The sequence below is a fragment of the Leptonychotes weddellii genome, chromosome 15 (assembly GCF_054177405.1).
Source record: "Leptonychotes weddellii isolate Sample4059 chromosome 15, ASM5417740v2, whole genome shotgun sequence".
NCBI classification, from domain to species: Eukaryota; Metazoa; Chordata; class Mammalia; order Carnivora; family Phocidae; genus Leptonychotes; species Leptonychotes weddellii.
The window spans coordinates 39080221-39102612 of NC_138383.1; the positions used below are offsets into that span (position 1 = coordinate 39080221).

Here is a 22392-nt window from a genome sequence, read left to right on the forward strand (position 1 = left end):
CGCAACACTGCCCCGCCCGGCGCGCGCATCTGGCAGCCCCGCGGCTCCCAGGGTGCCCCGCGCGAGGCCGGCCGGGAGGGGCAGTGTTCCGGCGGAAGCCGCGGCCCGGCCCGCACGCGCATCCTGGGCCCGGCCCGTTTGGCCGGTTATCGGAGTTGAGGTCTCTGGCCTCTGCGCTGTGCCCCACCACCTCCCCAACGTCCACAGGTCCAAAGCGCGAAGGGGGGGTGGCAGTCCAGCCACTGTCCTGCCTGTGAAGCAGCCTCATTGCCCCTCATCTACAGGTAATCGCTCTCGAGTTGGGCATAGAGCTCCTCCATCCTTAGTTCTCCTCCACTTCCACTTTCAGGTGTTTCCCGCTTTTCACACTCATTAGGTTACCTATTACACATTAGACGTTGGGGGTGCCTGGACTCTTAAAAAATTAGCCACCAAAGAATGAAAAATAAATCATTGCCTCTATTTGATGAATAGAAATTAAGATTTTGGCCAAAGATTAAGATTTTCTTCAAATAACTGGTTCTTAGTCTTTTTTGGAAGATAGGGAGGGCGGTGCATGGGATTCCTTTGGGGACCTGATGAGAGCCATGGCTCTCCCCAGAAAAATGCACACACAATTTTACAAACAAGTTTTATGAGGTCCACAGACCTGGAAGCCAGGTTAAGAACTCCTACTTTAAATAAATGTTTTGCTTGGCAGGATAGTAAAAAAAAGGGAGGGGGCACAAAAGCAAAAAAGGAAATCCTGCCAGTATAAAATGGCTGAATTACTTTCAGATATGTGATGTCTGCATAAGTAAAATGACAAGAGGATGTTTTAATTTACAGAAATTGACCTGCAAAAAATTTTGGAGCTATCTTGTACTTTTTCCTAGTCCTGGTAAAATGGAGGACAGCAGCAAGAGTTTGAGGATATCTAAGTTGTAAAATGGACATAAGGACATCACCAATAAGCTGGACTCCGGAAAGCTCTGTCTAGGATTTTATTAGATTGCTTTTTTCCCCCAATATACCTGTTTTGGAAGATTGAGACAAAAAGGCACAAACTCACATTAAATAAACAAGGTAATCTAATCAGTTCTACAAAGTGTATTTTGTAAAAGAAGTAGCACTAGGAACCAACCAAAATAAGTCAGGGAGTCCCAGCAGGGACTGTAAGAGAACTTGGGGAGATATACACATGCCCACAATACTGACCCTGTCCCTGACCTCCCTCTGTGAGGCCAGAGCCCAGCACTGCCCCCTTACAGAGGCACTGCCGCTTCAAACTGCGACTCTGACGGCAGCAGCTGGTCTGAAGGGGCACGGCACACCGTCAGGTACTACCCCTGGAGCTGAGCCTTTCATCGTAAAGTCCTCTGAGTGCTAGTCAGTGCTAGTCAGGAGGTGGGTGGAGAAGGTAAGGGGGATACTTAAAAGCCAACACTGTTGCCCAGCAGCAATACTATCCGTGGGGATAGAATAGACCAGGGACACCCCTCCTTATGCTTCTGTGGGCTGGAGCCCCAGATCCAGCTGACATCAGGAAATTCTAGCTCAGCTCATGTGGATGCTTTCAAACTGGGGCAACAGGTGGAGATGGGAGGAGCCAGAGAAAAGCCAGATAAAGAGCAAGGCCCACCAGAGTTGGAATGGTATGTGTGGATCTCAGAGAAGAGCTGAGGCAAGGAGACTAACATCTGATGACCCTCGATCCACCTGTCTGCTTAGAACATCATGGTTCATTTCTCCCAGGATAACCCATACCTGGATTTAGCTGATGAATGAAGGGAAAACTTTAAGCACAAATATAATTATAGCTAATACAGAGCTTATGGGAAAACATTTACATTTTTCTCCAGTAGGAATGCTTCACTTTCCCAAATAGATGCTACCAGCAGTTGGGAATCCTAATAACCAACTGAACTGCCCCAGATCCATTACTATAGACCCCACAAGGTGAGGAGCCTGCAAGGAAGGTGTAACAGGACATTTCCTGGTCCCACAGAGGCCTCAATGGAGGTGGGAGACAACCACACTGAGGGGTCTGAGTCTGTCCGCTGTTGCCCCAAGAGGGTCACAGGGAAGCAGCCATCAGGATGTCACAGGTGCAATCCTGTGAAACACTCCCTTATTGCACTTAGAAATCAGTAAGGCAAAACAAACTGACGACAACGTAAGGGTAAATGATCCCACCCTACTTCCAGCTCCCCCAACACAGATTTGGTCTCTTCATGAGCCACCGCACCCAGACTAGCATGGGCTTGGATCACAACACACTTGGCTAACATGCTTCACGAGGCTTGGGAAATGTCAGGTGACACCACAGCTATCTCAGACTCTCCCGCTGGGAAGGCAGACTTGGTGTCCGCCAAGTTGTCTACAACCATGGAGCGCTCGGCAGCTTCTACCTCCCCTGGAGTCTGGACTTTTTCACCGGCCTCCTTTGGTAGAGTTCTATACTATGATCACTACTTGCTTTTTGCTTTTGATTGTCCAGGACAGAACTCAGCATGGGGGCGGGATGAGCTGAGTTCCTGATTCCCAAATTCCTTTCCAGCAACTGGAGACAAGAGGGAACATGTTCTGCTGGGGAAAAGCTTTTTGCATGCTCGTTTTGTGCAGCATGAAAAGATCAGGACCCTTGTGTCCTGACCAGCCTCAGAGACAGAGGACAGGAATCTAAGAAAGCACAGAGAAAAGAGGATTATTGCTGAGTGGCAGCACCAGCCCAAAAGGGAAGAGGAGCATGGACATACAGAGCTCCTGGGGGGGGGGAAGGGGGGGATTGGGGGACAGACTAATTAGTACATATGGGACTGACTCAATTCTAAGGGGACACTGGACAGGTCCCTCCAGGTGGAGAACTGACCTGGGCATACTGTGGGCTCTGCAAGGTTCAGACAGGGTGGGCAACAGGAGGGCCAAGAAGCCACAGGTGTCTCTAAGACTAGTGACCAGAGATGCGATCCTGGGGCAGGAGTTATCTGTATTTGTTACATTTTTAAAACAGAGACTGGCTGGGCCCTGGGTACTTCCTTGGTGCCTACAGCACATTAACAATGGGCTACCGAGAGCAGAGATCAGACTTATGAAGCCACACTGCTGTTCTGTGGAACTGGAGGAAAAAACTGTATTTCTAACTCATCTCTCCCCAGGTGAGCACTCAAAATTGCAAAGATCTGCCCAGGAAGCAAAAATACCTCAGTGTATCCCAAGGTTGAAAACAAACGAACTTAAATCATTTAAATCACCACATCACAAAAGGCAGCTATTTTGAAAGACTAAAAATGTCACTTGGAAATAAAGGGCGGGGGGGGGTGGTGGAACACACAGAAATGGGTTGAGAACAAAATGGTTGGAGAGGGAGGAGCTGTGAATACAGCAACCTACACGCCACATATCTCAGAGGAGCAGGCTCCCGCACATACGCGCTTCGTGTAATACCAGACGGTCTATTTGTTCACAATATTAAAGGGCATCTAGAAGTAGCTACAGTAAGGGATCGAAAGTTGCCTGAAGAATGGGCACAGAAAGGCTGCGTCCGAAGATGGCCTGTCACTTGGGAGGGTGGAGCTGCTGGGCCTTCCTGTTGACCACTGTCTTGCAAAACTAGAAGAGAAATACAATTATTAAGGAAGCAACAGAGGAAAATAGAAACACACTGTAAATCACTGATGGCGGAATTTCAAAAGGAGCCAAGATGCCAGTAGGGGGTGGGGGGAGGAAATGATGGTCCAAGCAGCCGACACTGCAACAGTCCATTCAGTCCTACTGTTTCATCTGCCAGAAGTTCTCACGCACAACGGGGCAGGGAGAGCGAGCAGAGCTTTGCATTACTGCTGGTGAGACCCCAGGCCTCCTCAGCTCCTTAGTGTTAGAGGACAACCACAGTTTACTTGATAAAATAATTTCCTCTCAGAGCCCAATGGGAAGCAGGGCCACGTTTTTAATTCCATGACCAAGCCCACTGATAGCTGCTGGAGTATCAGCAGGTCCGGAGGTATGCAGGGTCCTGGGAGCTCAGAGAAGGATGGGGCTTGGGAAAGAGCAGCACCGTGAAACAGGAACACCTCATCCTGCTCCTATGACCCGGGCAGAAATACTCTCCAAGCATCTGAAAGAGGCTGCCTCTGATGAGGACAGCTACTTAGTATAGGATCAGAGGCTTTAAAGAGGAAGGAAATGAAGCACCAGATAAATGATGAACCCGAGGAAAAGCTGTCTGGCCAGCATTTTCCAAGGGCAGGGCAGGGAATGATAGCAGTGGGGAGCCAGGAACTAGCTTTGGCACAGGGGTACCAGGGGCACCCCTGAATGCCAGCTTCAACTTGAAATGGCTCTAGTTACGAGAGGAGGAGGATTTAGTTGCAGATAAGCTTCAGTTCTGTGTCTACCGCCCCAACCCAGCCCCACTTTTCACTACTGGGTGGGTCCATGTGTCTGTCTGGGCGGTTCATTATAAGATCACATGTCCCTGAATTGGTCTAATAGTCACAACATCTGTCAATGGAAGCCTGAGAACTGTTTAGCATGGCAGTCATCAGGATTACTGGAGGACAGGACGAGCAATGAAGCAAGTTTCCTGACTCCACAGTGAGCTGCTGAAGCCCCAAGGACCCAAACTGATTTTCACGTCGATGAGATGCAAAGGGAGAGATTCAGTACATACAGTGCAGAAGAGGGAGGGGTGCCTTTAGTCATCCGCGGTCATTCCTTTCACTGGGTCCTTTTGTCTCATCTGGAACAGAAAAAAACAGGAAAAACTGAAGGCTCTTGCTGCTGATGGAACTCCCAACACAAATACATTCCGCCTTCTCTTCAGTCCTGCCAATGAAGAGGGTGGAGCATTTTCTGTGCACAAAGCAAATCAGAAGAGTAGAATTCTGCATACATACAGCCAAAGCCGTACCATTTATAGCTCCGTGTCACTGCTCCCACCATCCGTGATTTCTGTTCCTCTCCCTGCGTTCCAGTGCTGGGGTGCAGCTCTTAAGCTCCTCTCTTTCTTCATTCATTCATTCATTCATTCAACAAATATCTATGAAGCAACTCTTTTGTGCTAGGAACTGCACAAAACTGCTCCAGGCCTGAGGATTCGGCAGTGAACCAAAACAGACCAAGTCTCTCCTCCTGGTGCTTACATTCTGGGGCAAAGTAGGGGAGAACGAACAAACCAATATATGCCGGGGGCAGATGTTGAGTAGAGACCTGGCAAAGGAAGTGAGGGGGAAAGTCCTGTGGCTCCCTGGAGGGGGCATGTGCGGGGAGTGGTCCAGGCAGAGGGAACAGCAATTCCCTTTCCTGGGCTCTGCTGAGAGGCTCTGCACAATCAGGTAGGCAGAGTGTGGCACAAGAAGGCAGGGGTTCAAAGAGCAGGGTGGGTAGATCTCAGCTTAGCAGAAGTGTGAGGCTGCTGGAAAGCAGGATGGGGTCTTCTCTGGAAGCCCCGAGTGGCCCCTGTGAACTCCACCTGCCAGGCAGAAGTGGACACAACTTCTTGTGGGGATAGCGTGGAGGTGATCTCTCTAATCTTTTCCAACTTGAAAGTTCCATTCTATTTGCAGAATGCCTATAACACATGTGTAGTTTAACTTCCCATTAGATATTTCTTCACTATCCATGAGTTTTCTGCTCAACTTTCATTCTTTCTTCATTCAACAAATTTTGAGCACCTCAGAGAATGACCTCTGGAACCAAACTCCCTGGACTGTATTCTGGTGCCATGACCAACTGTGTAACCCTGAGCAAGTGACTTCACTGCACTCTAAGCCTGTCTCTGTAATAATAAAATAGAGATAATAAAAGTACCCACATCATGTGGTTGTTGAGAATTAAATAAAGATATTTGTGGAGAGCACCTAGCATGGAGTATGCACCCAGGCCACATTTTCTGCTATTTGTGCAGCATCCTGCAGTACAGGGGGTGCGTGTGTCCACAAGCTCTGAAGACCTTGGACTTCTGTGCTACCTTCCTCCTCAGAGTTCTGTTTTATTCGCTAAAACTTTAATACTGCTGCATTTTGCAGAGATTCTACCTCAGAAGAAGTGGTTCTCCACTAGGAAGTACTTTCAAAATACTCTTTCTGCCACATTTCAAACTCCTGTTCATTGTTCACACTTCCTGCTTCCCCCCAACTATTATAATCAGTGAGTCCATGGGGAACCTGGGCATGATAAAAAAAAAAAAAAAATCTGCTCCTTTGTGGAGGTTCTGATATTCACTTCCTATTGACAACTTTTTTTTTTAATTGTATTATTTATTTGACCGAGAGAGACACAGCGAGAGAGGGAACACAAGCAGGGGGAGAGGGAGAGGGAGAAGCAGGGTCCCCACGGAGCAGGGAGCCCGATGCGGGGCTCGATCCCAGGACCCTGGGATCATGACCTGAGCCGAAGGCAGACGCTTAACCAACTGAACCCCCCCGGCGCCCCCCCCCCCCCCCCCCGCCATTCACAACTTTTACCAGAATTACATCAAATGTCTTAGGTTGGTCTTTTAGGCCCGAGTTTCCTACTTGAGCAAAATAATCACCCGGGTTACTTGTAGATTCTTAGGCCCCAGACCTGATAAGTCAGAACCTACAGGATACAGACAGTAAGTGAGTCATAAAATCAGTCTTACAAGCCTCACTTTTCATCATCCCCTGCAAAGACCTGCTGCGCCCAACAGGAAGGTCTATTTGCTGACAACAAGCCAGTATGTGCTCATTCCTAGCTCTACCTGTAGAACTGCTCTAAACTCGCTTTCATGAATGGCATCTTTTTTTTTTTTTAATTCATTTAAGTCATCTCTATCCCAAACGTGGGGCTGGAACTCACAATCCCGAGATCAAGAGTTGCACGATCCTCCTACTGAGCCAGCCAGGAGCCCCGTGAATGGTAGAGCTTTTGATTTTTATTGCTCCTCTAACTTCAGATATCTCTGTCAATTAATGTCTGTTAATATATTACTTTTTTTTTTAAGATTTTATTTATTTATCTATTTGACAGAGAGAGACACAGCAAGAGAGCAAACACACGCAGGAGGAGTGGGAGAGGGAGAAGCAGGCCTCCCGCTGAGCAGGGAGCCCGATGCAGGGCTCGATCCCAGGACCGTGGGATCATGACCTGAGCCGAAGGCAGACGCCTAACGATTGAGCCACCCAGGCACCCCAAAATAAGTTCTTAAAAAAAAGGATAAAGGCACTATCATATTTTAATTTTAATTTAATTATTTTTATTTATTTTTTTAAATTTAATTATTTTTATTTATTTTTTAAGATTTTATTTGTAAGTAATCTCTACACCCAACATGGGGCTCAAACTCACAACCCCAAGATCAAGAGTCACACACTCCTCCAAGGCACCCAGGCACCCCTGCACTATCATATTTTTAGAAAGACAAAAGTTGACCTTGTAGTGTTGCAAGTATTCGTGTGAACATACTATGTAAGACAGAGGGAGAAATAACTATAGATGTAAAAGTTCCCCAGCTCTGTCCTCTGAGAAGGCCTGGAGGCAGCAACACCCAGCAGTCATGAGCACACCTAGCCCCCTCCATGGAAAGGAACGAGGACTCCTTAGAGATACGGCTCGTCCCAGGGCTGTGTCATGGAAGGAAAATGATGAGCTCGTGATACCTTGTTGTGCCTCAGGTGGACAGAGGTAACCTCTAGATTAAGAGACACTAGAAGGGTGCAGTGTGTGGCCCTGGGGCTCTATCCTCTGCTTCAAAGGAATGGGGTCTCTGGGTCAAGGGGTATATAGGAGTTCTTTGTATTCTTGCCATTTTCTGTAAGTTTGAAACTCTTTCAAAATAATTTTTTTTTAAATTGAAGTACAGCTGGGCGCCTGGGTGGCTCAGTTGGTTAAGCGACTGCCTTCGGCTCAGGTCATGATCCTGGAGCCCCGGGATCGAGTCCCGCATCGGGCTCCCTGCTCGGCAGGGAGTCTGCTTCTCCCTCTGACCCTCCTCCCTCTCATGCTCTCTGTCTCTCATTCTCTCTCTCAAAATAAATAAATAAATAAAATCTTTAAAAAAAAAAAAATAAATTGAAGTACAGCTGATATACAATATTATGTTAGTTTCAGCGTACAACAACATAGTGATTCGACAATTAGAAACATTAGGAAATGCTCGCCACTTAAATGTAGTTGCGTTCGGTCACCACACAAAGTTATTACACCACCGTTGACAGTATTCCGTGTGCTGTACTTTTCATCCCGTGACTTACTCATTTTATAACTGGAAGTTTGTACATTGTAATGCCCTTCACCTACTTCCCCCCTCCCCTCTGGAACCACCAGTTTGTTCTCTGTATTTATGAGTCTATTTCTGTTTCTTGTTTGTTTTTTTTTTTAAAGATTTTATTTATTTATTTGACAGAGAGAGACACAGTGAGAGGGTGAACACAAGCAGAGGGAGTGGGAGAGGGAGAAGCAGGCTCCCCACCGAGCAGGGAGCCCGATGCGGGGCTCGATCCCAGGACCCTGGGACCATGACCTGAGCCGAAGGCAGACACTCAACGACTGAGCCACCCAGGTGCCCCTATTTCTGTTTCTTGTTTGTTTGTTCATTTGTTTTGTTTTTTAGATTCCACATATAAATGAGATTATATGGTATTTGTCTTTTTCTGTCTGGCTTGTTTCACTTAGTATCATACCCTTTAGGGTCCATCCATACTGTCACGATGCAAGATTCATTCCTTTTTATGGCTGATACGCCATCCATTCTATTTACACACACACACACACACACACACACATTACCCCCCGCCCCCACATCTTCTTTATCCATTCATCTATGGATGGACACTTAGGTTATTTCCGTTATCTTGGCTCAAAATAATTTTTTTAAAAAACACAAAGATGTGCTCATTAAATGTGCTCACTAATGACCATGTAAATTTTCAATTTCAGAGAAGCTGATATTTAATACAGGGGAGAAAAGCTCTGTGGGCCTCAACCAGATCCATGTATACCCTAAGAGTTTACTGCCTTGCTTTAATTTACTAATGCAAAGCCAGGTCCTGTTTTCCTACTGCTTAAGATGCAACTTTCTATCAGGGAACATGATGGCTTCCCCTACTCCCAGAGACAAGGTCACCTCAGAGGGTGCCACTGAAATAAAAATACATTATTTCATTCTTATAATGAAATGCTCTAAGAATGCTTTTTTCCTGTTTCCTGGGGCCTATAGAACACCGTGAGATTTTATCTGATGTTTGTTCCTCTGATCAAGCTACTGCAGGCTATGTATACACATATAGTCAAGGAATATGAAAATAGAAACTCCAATCTTGGTTTGTTTGTTTTTAACTGATTTTCTCTAGGGAATAAGGCCAGGGGTTGGAATACATGGGCTTCCACTTTTTATTTTTCTAGATTTTTTTTTAAGATTTTATTTTATTTTTTTAAAGATTTTATTACTTTTGGGGCGCCTGGGTGGCTCAGTCGTTAAGCGTCTGCCTTTGGCTCAGGTCATGATCCCAGATCCTGGGATCGAGCCCCGCATCGGGCTCCCTGCTCCACCGGAAGCCTGCTTCTCCCTCTCCCACTCCCCCTGCTTGTGTTCCCTCTCTCACTGTGTCTCTGTCAAATAAATAAATAAAATCTTTAAAAAAAAAAAAAAAAAAGGGGCGCCTGGGTGGCTCAGTTGGTTAAGCGACTGCCTTCGGCTCAGGTCATGATCCCAGAGTCCCGGGATCGAGTCCCGCATCGGGCTCCCTGCTCAGCGGGGAGTCTGCTTCTCCCTCTGCCCCTCCCCCCTCTCATGCTCTCTCTATCTCATTCTCTCTCTCAAATAAATAAATAAAATCTTTAAAAAAAAATAAATAAAAAAAATAAAAAAAAAAAAGAAAAAGATTTTATTATTTTTAAAAAAGAAATCACTAAAAATCTTTTAAATAAATAAATATCTCTATACCCAATATGGAACTCGAACTTACAACCCCGAGATCAAGAGTTGCATGCTCTACTAAATAAGCCAGCTAGATGCCCCTATTTTTCTATAGCTTTTGAAAATTGTTTTTACTATGAAGTATGAGATACTCCTTTGATTACAAAACACACACACACACACACACCTAGCAAAAGTATCAATGTCAATATCCCAATTGTGATAACTGTGGTATAGTTTTGCAACATGTTGCCATTGGGAGAAACAGATCTCTATGTGTTATTTCTTATAACTGCATAGGAATCTTACAATCATTTCAAAATAAAATTTCAATAAAAAAATAAAGCTAGTAAAAAAAACTCAGTTTAAGACACTGAAAAGCAACCACAGACCTAGCATTCCTGAAGGAACAGATATGAGGCACATGCAGAACGGTTTTTAGAAGCTCTTTAGAAAGCCCTTTGGTGGGGCACCTGGGTGGCTCAGTCGTTAAGCGTCTGCCTTTGGCTCAGGTCGTGATCCCAGGGTCCTGGGACCGAGCCCCATATCGGGCTCCCTGCTTGGTAAGCCTGCTTCTCCCTCTCCCTCTGCTGCTCCCCCTGCTTGTGCTCTCTCTGTGTCAAATAAATAAATAAAATCTTTTTAAAAAAAAGAAAGAAAGAAAGCCCTTTGGAAAAGAAATTTGGTAATAAATAATAAGAGTCTTATATTCTCTAATTCTATTTGTAGGAATTTACTCTAAGGAAATAATCTTAATCCAAATCCAAATAGTAATCCAAAAAACTGAAAAAACTGAGCGCACAAAAATTTTCATCATGGCATTATCTGTAGCAGTGAGAACCTGGAAACATGAAGGAAAATCCAACACAGGGCAATGACAGAGTATGAGCAATATGTGTATGCTGCAGTCAGAAACGTGTATGTGAAGAAACTCTTTTAGTGGGAAACTCTGTATTTGTTATAATGTTATATATTTGTTACAATGTTCAGAGAAAAAAGTAGGATTCCCATTTGGCCCATGCAATATGATTATAACTAAGTAAAAGTGTATAGAAAGACTTAAAATGTTTTAAAGGTTGTCTTCAAAGATTTTATTTATTTATTTATTTATTTATTTAGAGAATGAGAGCACACACGAGTGCCAGGAAGTGGGGGGGAGGAGCAAAGGGAAGGTGAGAGAATCTCAAGCAGACTTTGTGCTAAGCGAGGAGCAGGGCTCAATCCCACGACCCTTGATCCCACCACCCTGAGATCATGACCTGAGCCGAAACCAAGAGTCAGATGCTCAACCGACTGAGCCACCCACGTGCCCCTAGAGGTTGTCTTTATTTTTTTTTATTTTTTTTTTTAAAGATTTTATTTATTTATTTGAGAGAGAGAGAATGAGAGAGAGAGCACATGAGAGGGGGGAGGGTCAGAGGGAGAAGCAGGTTCCTTGCTGAGCAGGGAGCCCGATGCAGGACTCGATCCAGGGACTCCAGGATCATGACCTGAGCCAAAGGCAGTCGCTTAACCAACTGAGCCACCCAGGCGCCCCAGAGGTTGTCTTTAAATAACCAGGGTACAACTGATTTCTTTCTGCTTTTCACTATTTCCAAAAAAATGTTTAATGTCTATGTTAATACATTATTGATACAATACAATACTTATTATTGAAAAATGAGATTGTACCAAAAAGAAAATAAAGCTACTTCCTGTATTTCAAGATGCTGGCCAATGTTCCAGGTAGTCTGCCCTGGGGTCAATCATTGTTGGGCAGATGAGAGAGAATTAAGAATTCATGGAACAACATCCTCCTCCACATACACGGATCCTTCAGCCTCAACACAATGAGCTAGCCCTCTGCACATGCTACTGGAATCTCACTCCCTACTCCCTACTCTCCCATGGCCCAGCACTGAGTGACTTCTCTTTATCAGCTTAACTCTCCAAACTTCTATCTACCCCAATCACAAACTGGAAACTTTAGGGTTTCCATTTTTTATTTTTCTAGATTTTTTTGAAGATTTTATTTTATTTTTTTAAAAGATTTTATTACTTTTAAAAAAGAAATCTAGTGTCCTGCCAGGTATTTCACTGCACAGGGACACTTATACAACCTTTGGGTAACCAGTTCATAGTTGAAGACTTAAAATCTAAAAATGATGGTGATCCATCATCCATCTGTCAGAAAGCCATAGGATGGAGGAAGGGACCTCTGCATCAAGACTCAGGAGATGAGAAAGGACAGGCCCATTCACACACAAGCATGTGGACAGGGAGACTGACTACAAGGAGGCTCAGAGACAGCCCCCAAGGTGGGCCAGCGGAGCAAGGGGGTCATGCAGCCTCTCAGCTCCATCACAAAGGGATGGGCTATGGAGGGACCAGAGGAATCACGGAGGCAACAGGGACTTAGAAGGAAGCCCCACAAGGGAAGGCTGGGGAAAAAAATGCTGCAGAATCTTAATCATGCACTCTAACTGACACTCAGTATCTCTGCTGGTTTTAAGCAAATGTTCTAGAGGCCAGCAAATCAGGAAACAAGTTTTCTTAACAGTTAAAATGAGTTTTCTCCTCCCAGGTTCATTATCTACAGAGTTTGTGGCCAAAGGTCCAGGCGGCACTTGTTCACTGAACTAGAAGGTATCCTCAACTTCTTTGAGCCTCAGTTTCTCTTATCTATAAAATGAAAATAACACTTTGGCACAGGCTGACATGACGATTTGATGATATAATTCACAGAAAATGCTGACCACACACTACAGGCATACAGTAAGACCTCAATCAAATATTAGCCTCTATTAGTAATAAAAATATTTTTATTACCACCATGCTCAAGAGATAGTGAGTTCCCCAATACAGGAGGTGATCAAGTGCAGGCCGGTGGGGAAGCTGCAGAGAGGACTCAAGCACTGGACAGGTAATTGGACTAAGTGACCTTTAAGGTGCCTTCTTCCAATTTTGAGATTATGAGTCTTTTTCTTAAAAGAGCGAGAGGGATGGGCACCTGGGTGGCTCAGTTGGTTAAGCGACTGCCTTCGGCTCAGGTCATGATCCTGGAGTCCCGGGATCGAGTCCCGCATCGGGCTCCCTGCTCAGCAGGGAGTCTGCTTCTCCCTCTGCCCCTCCCCCCTCTCATGCTCTCTCTCGTTCTCTCTCAAATAAATAAATAAAATCTTAAAAAAATTAAAAAAAAAAAGAGCGAGAGGGAAAAAGGGAGAGAAAGAGGAAAGGAGGGAGGGAAACACATGGACAGACACTGCTCTCCTACAGGCACACGTTTCCTGACATTTTTCTTTTTAGGGCAAAGGACTAATCTCTTGGTCCCTTGAGCCTCATCCAAGAATGGTGAGTCCACCCTCCCACAGGGACTAGAGTTACAGTAGCGGTGACCGTGGCCTTATAGTGACACAAAAAACCCACCCACACTAGGCTACTGAGCATTAATCAAAGAATAAGGGTCATAATTCCTATTGCAAATTCACAGTTAATCCTGGCAGATTGTAAACATGCATTTATGCTATTCGTCCCCCAAGCCCTACTACGATGAGAGTAAAGGAATAAGCAAAAGAAATAAAACCATGAAGGCAACAAGAACAGCAGATAAGAGATGGCAGCAACATTCTGCAAGATGAAATATGGATGGATTAGTGACTAATTCACAGAGCAGCAGGACTGACACCCCAGGGCCTGTGAGGAGGGGAGCTAAAAAGGACAGACCTGTTTGTGCTGCAGGTTCTCCAAAGGCTCAGGAACTGGAAGCACCAAGTACCTCAGAGGGTGGGAGTGCAGCTGGGGCTGAAAACGGGTGACTTATTTGTAAGTGAGGGAAAAAAAAGACACCAGTTTGGCTGTGGTGTGCCCTGGTGTTTCCTCCCTGAATTCTCAGAGGAAACAAAGAACATACAGGGGGCAGAGAAACCTCGAAAACCAAACACAAAAACAAAAAGCCATAGCTTTAGAAAAGGAAGATAATGCACAAAGAAAAACAGAAAAAGTACTTAAGAAAAAGAACACAGCACAAGAAGTACTTTAAAATGTTTTTAAGGGGCGCCTGGGTGGCTCAGTCAGTTAAGGATCTGCCTTCGGCTCAGGTGATGATCCTGGGGTCCCTGGATGGAGCCCCAGGTCGGGCTCCACACTCAGCAGGGAGCCTGCTTCTCCCTCTCCCTCTGCCCTTCCCCCTACTCATGCTCTCCCTCTCAAATAAATAAATAAAATCTAAAAAAAAAAAAAAACAAAGAAAACAAAATTATTAAAAAAATAAAAATAAATAAAATGTTTTTAAATTCAACAGATGAGAAGTTAACATTGGAAAATATCTTCCAGAAAGCAGACAAAAAGAGAGAGAAAATTTAAGAAAATTAGGTCAATTCATGAGGTCTGACTTCTAAATTCTAATAAAAATTCCAGAAAAAAAAAACAAAACAGAGGGGAGAAAATTGTGATACAAAGAGAGAGAAATTACAATATAAAAACATTTTCTAGAACTGAGGAGACCTGGGAGCACCTGGGTTGCTCAGTCAGTTAAGTAGCTGGCTCTGGATTTCAGCTCAGGTCATCTTAAGGACCTAAAATCGAGCCCCAAGTTGGGCTCTGTGCTCAGTGCACAGTCTGCTTGTCCCTCTCTCTCTGTTCCTCCCCCCCACCCCACCCCCACGCTCGCACTCTCTCTCTCATAAATAAATAAAATCTTTAAAAAAACCCAAAAAACTGAGGGGGAGCAAAATCAATAAGGATGGACTGACATCACCTACATTATTACGCAGTACATATCACACACCAACCAGACCAGACCATCCATGTAAAGACTCAAAAACAAAACTTAATGACAGAGATACATAAAACTAAGCTACAAAAGGGAGGGAAGCAATTACTAACTTCTTATTTTTTTTTTCAAGTTTTTATTTAAATTCCAGCTAACATACAGTGTAATATTAGATTCAGGCTAACAGGTTTTTTATTCAGCCATAAAAAAACAAGAGTTTTCCAAGAAAGGAACAAATATCAGGAGCAGACTAAAGTGCTCAGTTGGGGAGAAGAATGACATATGTCATAATATCAACCTGAATAATGAATTAACCCCACATTGTGATATTGGAGGAAGGAAAAGAGAGTGTGAGTCTTCTTAAAAAAGAGGTGGGTGGGGTACAGGAGTTAAATCTTCCACAAGAAAAGTCAACCATTAATATCTAAAGTTGAGAAATAAAGAATTAAGCACCTAAGTATAATCTTTGGAAATACGGGGGTAATTAACAAAAGAAACAACCATAAGAACTGCAAGGGGCTGCTTCTGGGGGCCGGAACTCCAGGTGCAGGGCAGAGGAGGACAGCTTCCCCCTTCTAAGCCTGAGATACTTCTGAGTTTGAAAATTATAAAAATACTTCTGGAGGTAATGTTTTTGTTTATGGCAATGACTGTCATGGTGGTTTCACAGGTGTATACTTATCTGAAATTCATCAAGATGGATAGATTAAATACGTGCACAGGGCACCTGGGTGGTTCAGTCAGTTAAGTGTCCAAGTCTTGGTTTCGGCTCAGGTCATGATCTCAGGGTAGTTAGATCCAGCCCTGCATTGTGTTCCTCGCTGAGCATGGAGCCTGCTTAAGATTCTCTCTCCCTGTCTCCTTCTGCCTGCCCCCCACCCTGCTCGTGCACACGCTCGCTCTTAAAGAAATAAATAAGTGCAGCTTTTTTTTTTTTTTTAAGATTTTTATTTACTTATTTGAGAGAGAGAGCACGAGTGGAAGGGGCAGAGGGAGGGAGAAGCAGACTCCCCGCTGAGTGCAGAGCCAGATGCGGGGCTCGATCCCAGGACCCTGAGATTATGACCTCAGCTGAAACCAAGAATTAGACGCTTACCAACTGAGACTTGGTTTTGCTTTCTCTTACACTGCAAACTATTTAAATTCCAATTCTAAAGCGGGTTTCCTGCATTTGCAGTTATCCTAGAGGATAGTGGTATTCTAGGTTTTTGGCACAATTCTCCACAGAATGGAGAAACACGCAGAGAGAGGTGGGGGACTAAAAATTACCTCCCTGATAGTGAGGCCTCTCAAACTCTGGATCTGAGGGAGGCAGATCCAGTAGCTCCTCTGGAGAGTTCTTCCAGCTCCAGGAATTCAAATTCTACCCAAAGAGTAAAAGGCTGTCCATAAATGCTCCCATGAACCCCAGTATACTTTCGACTGGCCTTTGTCAGGCAGCGGGAGGCTGAGGCTCCAGGCTAAACCCCAAAGTCTCCGCACTCCTTTGTTTGGTAACTTTTTTCCTTTTTTTTTTTTTTTGTCAGGACTCGGGTGACCAAAACACTCAGGCCTCTTCTTACATAGTCAGAATCAACAGCGTCCTGGACATTAAAAATCTACCACTTCCTGAAGATCCTCAGTCGAAGAATCAGGAATTGTGTCCAAAATCCTGCCACTTCCCTGCCAATGCAGCTGGATGAATAACCAGAACATCTGCCTGCCACAGGAGCTAAGGAAGGAAGAACTCCTGGCCACGTCTGCACCCAAGACCAGCACAGTGAAGCGGGGGCACCACGCGCACTCGGGCCTGGGTCTCGTCTGAGGCACTGCTGGGGAGCCGGGCAAGGCTGGGCACAGCGATGTCTGCTGACATCTGGCTCCAGGCCAGCCCATGCAGGGCAAGGAGGGAGAAATGGATGGCAGTTATGACACAGAGCTTCCTGCCTTAATCTTAGCCCCGAGAGGGCAGGAGGGCCCCGAATGGCGTTTAAGGGAGGAAGAGAAGTCAAGTGCTTTAGAGCTATGCCTCTCTCCCTGACTGTGTCACCTGCAGGCTGTATGACCTTGGGCACGGAGTGGTCTCTCGGAGCCGCTACCTCCTCATCTGCGGGGGGCAAGAACAGTGCTGTCTCCTCACAGGTATGGCGGGGATCACAGGAGATGGTGTATGTAAAAGCCCTTAGAATGGTGCCCTCACACAGTAAGGATCTGAACCTGACTCACTGACAATCTCCTCAGAGTGAGCCTCACAGAGAAGCATCCCCAAATGAGGCAGGAGTGTTAGGCCTTCAGCTCCCATGGAGCAGACAGCCCTCCTCCTTGGATCCATGCCAAGCCCTCCCTTCCCCCCCAAAGAGCCAAGGGTCCAAACTCTAAAAACAGCTCAAAACAACCTTACAGAGTAGTTAGTTGTGTGGGACCTGCTGCCGTCCTCTGTGGGTGACATGCATGGTGCTCACGAATCGGGCCAGCCTGCCTCCTCCCAGGGCCACCTCCCATCCTGCAGCCCAGCAGGACTCCCCCCACCCCACCAGTTCTGAAGAACCACTGCAGTTACTCACTTGGCATGCAGCACACACTGCCATATTTGTCTCTCTGAATATGCCAAGACCTCGGCTAGACTGCAAATTCAAGAGCACTAGCTGTTCTCTTCCTTACGGTTCTAAACTACCTGGCACCAGCCTGACTCGCACGGACATGACATGTTCCTAGAGCCACAGGCGGCGCCCTCGTGACCTGGCCCACAGGCCCACAGGCTAGTCTCCTTCATGGATTTACTGAGTTGAGAGCCGAGGCTCCTCCAGGAGCCCACTTACCTCATCCAGCTGTCTCTTCGTCTCTTCTTCCATCCTTCGGATGTCGTCCATAGTCAGGTCAACCCACTTATCGAGCCAACAGAACAGCTGCCTGTGGAAGTTTGTAAACAGACGCCTTTCTTGCTACAAAAAGGAGGGAACCTAGTTAGAACCCAGAAGGGAGAGGCCACTGTTGCAGCTCCCCTCCCATGATCTCCATGTCGATAAGCCCACTTTCTTGAAGGGGCGGGGAGGAGAGGTGCCTGCCTGGCTGGCTTATATGGATGAGCCCACAGGTCCCAAAAGTCAGTGACTTTTGCCCTCACGTGACAACAGGTATCACATCAAGAAGGAGGAAGCTCCCTGGAGAGGATGGGTACCTGCCTCACAGCTAGGCCCTGTGCCCAAAATGCTACCAAGACAGGCAGCCTACGAGCTCACGGTTCAGCCAAGGCCCAGAAACAACTGTGCCAAGTTCCCCTCTTGTCTCTGGAGCCTAAGGCCAGGTTAAAACTGGCCAACGTCTATGAAACGGGGCCCAAGAGCGAGGCTCTAACACAGAGAAAAAGCTATAAAAATGCCTTAGGTCTGTCCAGTTCAAGAATTCAGGGCACTGGAGAATTTGGTTCATAGGACCTCTTGCCTTTTGGCTTCAAGAAAAGAGAAAGACTGAGTTGTATCTGCAGTTCAGTCATAGTAAACCCTAGATTCCTGTTTCCCTTTTTTTTTTTGGCTTCAGTTTCCTTCCCTGTCACATGTGGTGCCCCTGGATAGACGGTATTAAGCTGGAGGACAGTTAAGTGAAAGGGGAAGTGGGGGTCTGGGAAATCAGACTGAAATATTCTGATGTCTGCCACTGTTGGCCACAAGTCACGTGGGTTGTATGATCTTCTCTTGTTGGGCAAAATACATCCCCACCAACACACACACACACACACACACACACACACACACGGGGAAGGCCTCACCCTGGTCACTTACCTTATGTATAAAGTTTTCCACTTTGTTCTGCAGGCCCCACCACTTGAACTTGACAGTAACCAGTTTGTATGCACACATGTATGGGCAGTCTTTCTGATTTACAAGTTCTTGCTGTATTAGAGACACACATATAGGCAGGCAGGTAACTGAGAGGGCCGACCTCTGGCTCTCCCTTAGCCCACCCTAGCCATTTCCTTCCTCCCTGGGGAGAGGTCTGCCCATGCTACACCCTGCCCCCCGGTGGTGAGGGTATGAACTGCACCTTCCAATTTGGGCCCAAGGGTCCTCGGCCTGTTTTGATAGATTTAAATTTTGCTGGGTCTTCCTCCGCCTTGTAATCCTGAGAGAAGTTGTAGAATTGGAGTTGGGGGAGGAAGGAAAAGAGGGAGAGAGAGGGAGGGAAAGGAAGGGAGAGGGAGGGGGACCGAGATTAGATTTTTTCCATCAGAGTACACTTCATACCAGTCTTGAAGCTGCTGGTATAGTGAAAATATGGGAAAGTGTTATAAACAAGATATAGAACTGTTTACATTTGCCTCAGAGGAGAGTTGTGTGATTTTCTCTGCCATGGTTTGTTTTCAATTTTACCCACATTAAAGCAGGCACATATTTCCACTGTTAAAAACAGAGATTTTCAACCCGGGATAAGCATCCAAATTACCAGGGAAAGCTTTTTCCAAATTCAGATTTCTGGGCCACTCCACCTAAAATCCAGCAAGTAAGAATATCTGCAGGTAGGGCACCTGGGTGGCTCAGTTGGTTGGGCGACTGCCTTCGGCTCAGGTCATGATCCTGAAGTCCCTGGATCAAGTCCCGCATCGGGCTCCCTGCTCGGCAGGGAGTCTGCTTCTCCCTCTGATCCTCCCCCCTCTCATGTGCTCTCTCTCATTCTCTCTCTCTCTCACATAAATAAATAAAATCTAAAAAAAAAAATATATCTGCAGGTAAGGGCAGCAGAGTTTTTGTTTTGTTTTGTTTTGTTTTAAACCTCTGCAGGTGATTCTAAAACATGGCCAGAGATGAGAACTAGCTGTCAAACCTGAAATCTCATCCAATCTCCCTCTGGCGCTTTTTCTTTATCTTTATCTTTCTAAAATCATTACTGGAAATGTCCAATGTGTAGAACCGATCCTTGTATTATTGTCAGTCTCACTCCACCTAGTTATAATGTAGCCAATGCTGGGTGTGAATTAGCCCTAAGGAAAGTTTAATCTTTGGTGTTCTTCTGCACTGACTAATATGGGCTTAGGAAAAGCAAACTTACTATGATACCTACTTAACAAAAATAGTGAAAAAAACAAATCACACACATACACACACAAGTTATAAAGTATTTCCCAAAGCTAAGAAGATTATGTGTACTTAAAAAAAAATAAACCTTTTGTGTCAACTATACTTAAACAAATAAAACACAAATAAATTAATCAAATCTTCCCCACCTCTGCTTCTCTCTCCTCACACAAAACAACCAGAGTTGACAAAATACACAAAGAGCCATACTCTCTGTTAGCATTTCTGTTTGAGAAATATTTCGGTATGTTCAGTTTGAGAAAAGCCATCAAGCTACACATTTAGGATATATTCACTTTGCTGTATGCTATACTTCAATAAAAAGTTTTTTGAAAAAGCCACTAACTTTTGAGGGTGGAAGTGAGGATATAGGCAAGGAAAACACAAGATGGTTTTCATATCTTTTTGGAAATGCACAAATCAAGATATTTTAAGCACAGAGAGAGTGACTCCAGGAAAGAGGTATCATACCCCTGGGACATGGAGAGCAAACACTTACTCCCCACCAATGGGCAGAGAGCCAAATTCCTCTGCCCTGATCCCAACGGGCCTCTGTCAAATAGGAAGAGTACTGAATGAGCAGGAATCTAACCTTTCCTCCCTAAAAGAATACTTCCAAGGAGCACAGCACTGAGTAGGACAGACCTGGTCCCTGTTCCCTCCAAGTTCATGGTTTAGCAGAGGCTGTCCTTTTCCAGGTGTGTACTACCATGTGTTACTCTGAGAATCCACCACCAACTTCTTGAGGGCAGGGCATCTGTCTTTTCATATATTCTGCTGGAACTCACAGAACATAGTCTTCCAAACATAATAGGTAGGATGTTTTTTAATTATTGGGTTGGAAAAATGAATGAATTTGAGAACTAGTTTCAGGTTCTGTCATTTCGGCTGAGCAAATTATCCTCAGCACCTACATTGTCCGGTGATAATTTCCAGAAACGAAACAGGCCACTATCTTCCTGGTGGAATCCCCAAGTCAGGACAAGAGAATTCTTAATTGTAATTTAAAAAATAAAACAAACAATAGCCAGGAGAGAACTTTCCCTTTGATCCCAGTTCGGTATGGTTTCCTGGTTTCTCTGACACTTAGAAGTCATTTTTGTATTTCAAAGGCCTCGTTAAACAGTTCAACAGTCCCTACCTTGCTAAGTACTTGGCTTCGATCTGCAATGTCTATATATATGGCCTCCACGTGTTTCCACGCCTCAGGCTCCAGTTTATGCACCTGCAGGAACAAGAGGACCACGGTGTAGTTTTTGTCAGCTACAAAGTACCCTTTATCCAGAATGAAGACCCAGGAACAGCTATTCCCGTAGCCAGAGATGTGAGATTCCTACCAGTAAAGAATTACACACAAAGTTACCCAAAGGAACCGGAGGAGGGTTTTAAGTAGATACACATGTGAGAATAATGCTCTGATTTCAGCAGGGCAAAACACTCAGGGCTGCTTACAGCACTTACGTTATTTCCATATGTTCCCGTCTGTAAAGGCTGACTACAAACACTCATGGACATACCGCCTGTTTAGCCACAGACTGCTTCCTTTGATGCCCTTTTTTTTTTAAAGATCTTATTTATTTATTTATTTATTTATTTATTTATTTATTTGAGATAGAAAGAGGGTGAGTGCACATGCATGCATGTGAGCAGGGGGGAGAGGCAGAGGGAGACGGAAAAAGAATCTCAAGCAGACTCCACGCTCAGCACGGAGCCCAACGCAGGGCTCAATCTCACGACTCTGAGATCATGACCTGAGCCAAAATCAAGAGTCGGACGCTTAACCGACTGAGCCACCTGGGCGCCCCTACTTTGATGCTTTTAAAGATTTTTTTTTTTTTTTTATTTGACAGAGAGAGACATAGCAAGAGAGGGAACACAAGCAGGGGGAGTGGGAGAGGGAGAAGCAGGCTCCCCGCTGAGCAGGGAGCCCGACGCGGGGCTCGATCCCAGGACCCCGGGATCATGACCTGAGCCGAAGGCAGACGCTTAACGACTGAGCCACCCAGGCGCCCCTACTTTGATGCTTTTAAAAAACTTTCTCTTGCTTACCTTCCAGCCCCTCCCAAGTAACGCCACCACTACCAGATTCCATGCACATACAAATACCCACGTACAGATTTTTCTTTTAAAACAAATGGTAGCACATACATACACTCTTCTGCATCATGTTTTTTCCCTGAACAGTCTATCTTGAAGACTGTTCTCTATCGGTTCTTTTTAACGGCTGCCTAATATACCACCGTATGGTGTGCCACAGTTTGACTGTGTTCTACTGATGGGCTCTTACACTGTTTCTCATCTTTGGCTACACAGAGAATGCTGCAATGAATCTCTTTGTGGATAGGTTATTTCATACCTGTGAAAGCATAACTACATGATAAACTCCTAGGTGTGGAATTGCTAGAGTCAAAAGGACAGGTGCATTTTAAAATTGAGGAGTTATCATTGTGCTCTATAGAGGCTGTAATCTTCATGTTTTAAAAATACAGTTCCAGGGCGCCTGGGTGGCTCAGTCGTTCGTCTGCCTTCGGCTCAGGTCATGATCTCAGGGTCTGGGGATCGAGCCCCACATCGGGCTCCCTGCTCAGTGGTTAGGCTGCTTCTCCCTCTCCCACTCCCCCTGCTGTGTTCCCTCTCTTGCTGTGTCTCTTTCCGTCAAATAAATAAATAAAATCCTTAAAAAAAAAAATACAGTTCCTCTGTGCCAAGAGTTGCATTTTAGACCAATCTTAGCT

General features: G+C 45.4%; 1 protein-coding gene across 1 annotated transcript in view; it reads right to left on the bottom strand.

The window, feature by feature from the left end:
- Nucleotides 1-969: 969 nt before the first annotated feature.
- PITPNA (phosphatidylinositol transfer protein alpha) overlaps nucleotides 970-22392 on the bottom strand; it is a 42397-nt gene continuing 20974 nt past the window's right edge. The window contains exons 7-12 of the mRNA XM_006741389.3: nucleotides 20799-20882; nucleotides 18630-18707; nucleotides 18368-18478; nucleotides 17408-17530; nucleotides 4652-4720; nucleotides 970-3591 (exon numbers count right to left, since the gene is read on the bottom strand). Coding sequence (XP_006741452.1) covers nucleotides 4676-4720; nucleotides 17408-17530; nucleotides 18368-18478; nucleotides 18630-18707; nucleotides 20799-20882 — 441 coding nt within the window. The 3' untranslated portion in view covers nucleotides 970-3591; nucleotides 4652-4675. The remainder of the gene's footprint in view (nucleotides 3592-4651; nucleotides 4721-17407; nucleotides 17531-18367; nucleotides 18479-18629; nucleotides 18708-20798; nucleotides 20883-22392) is intronic.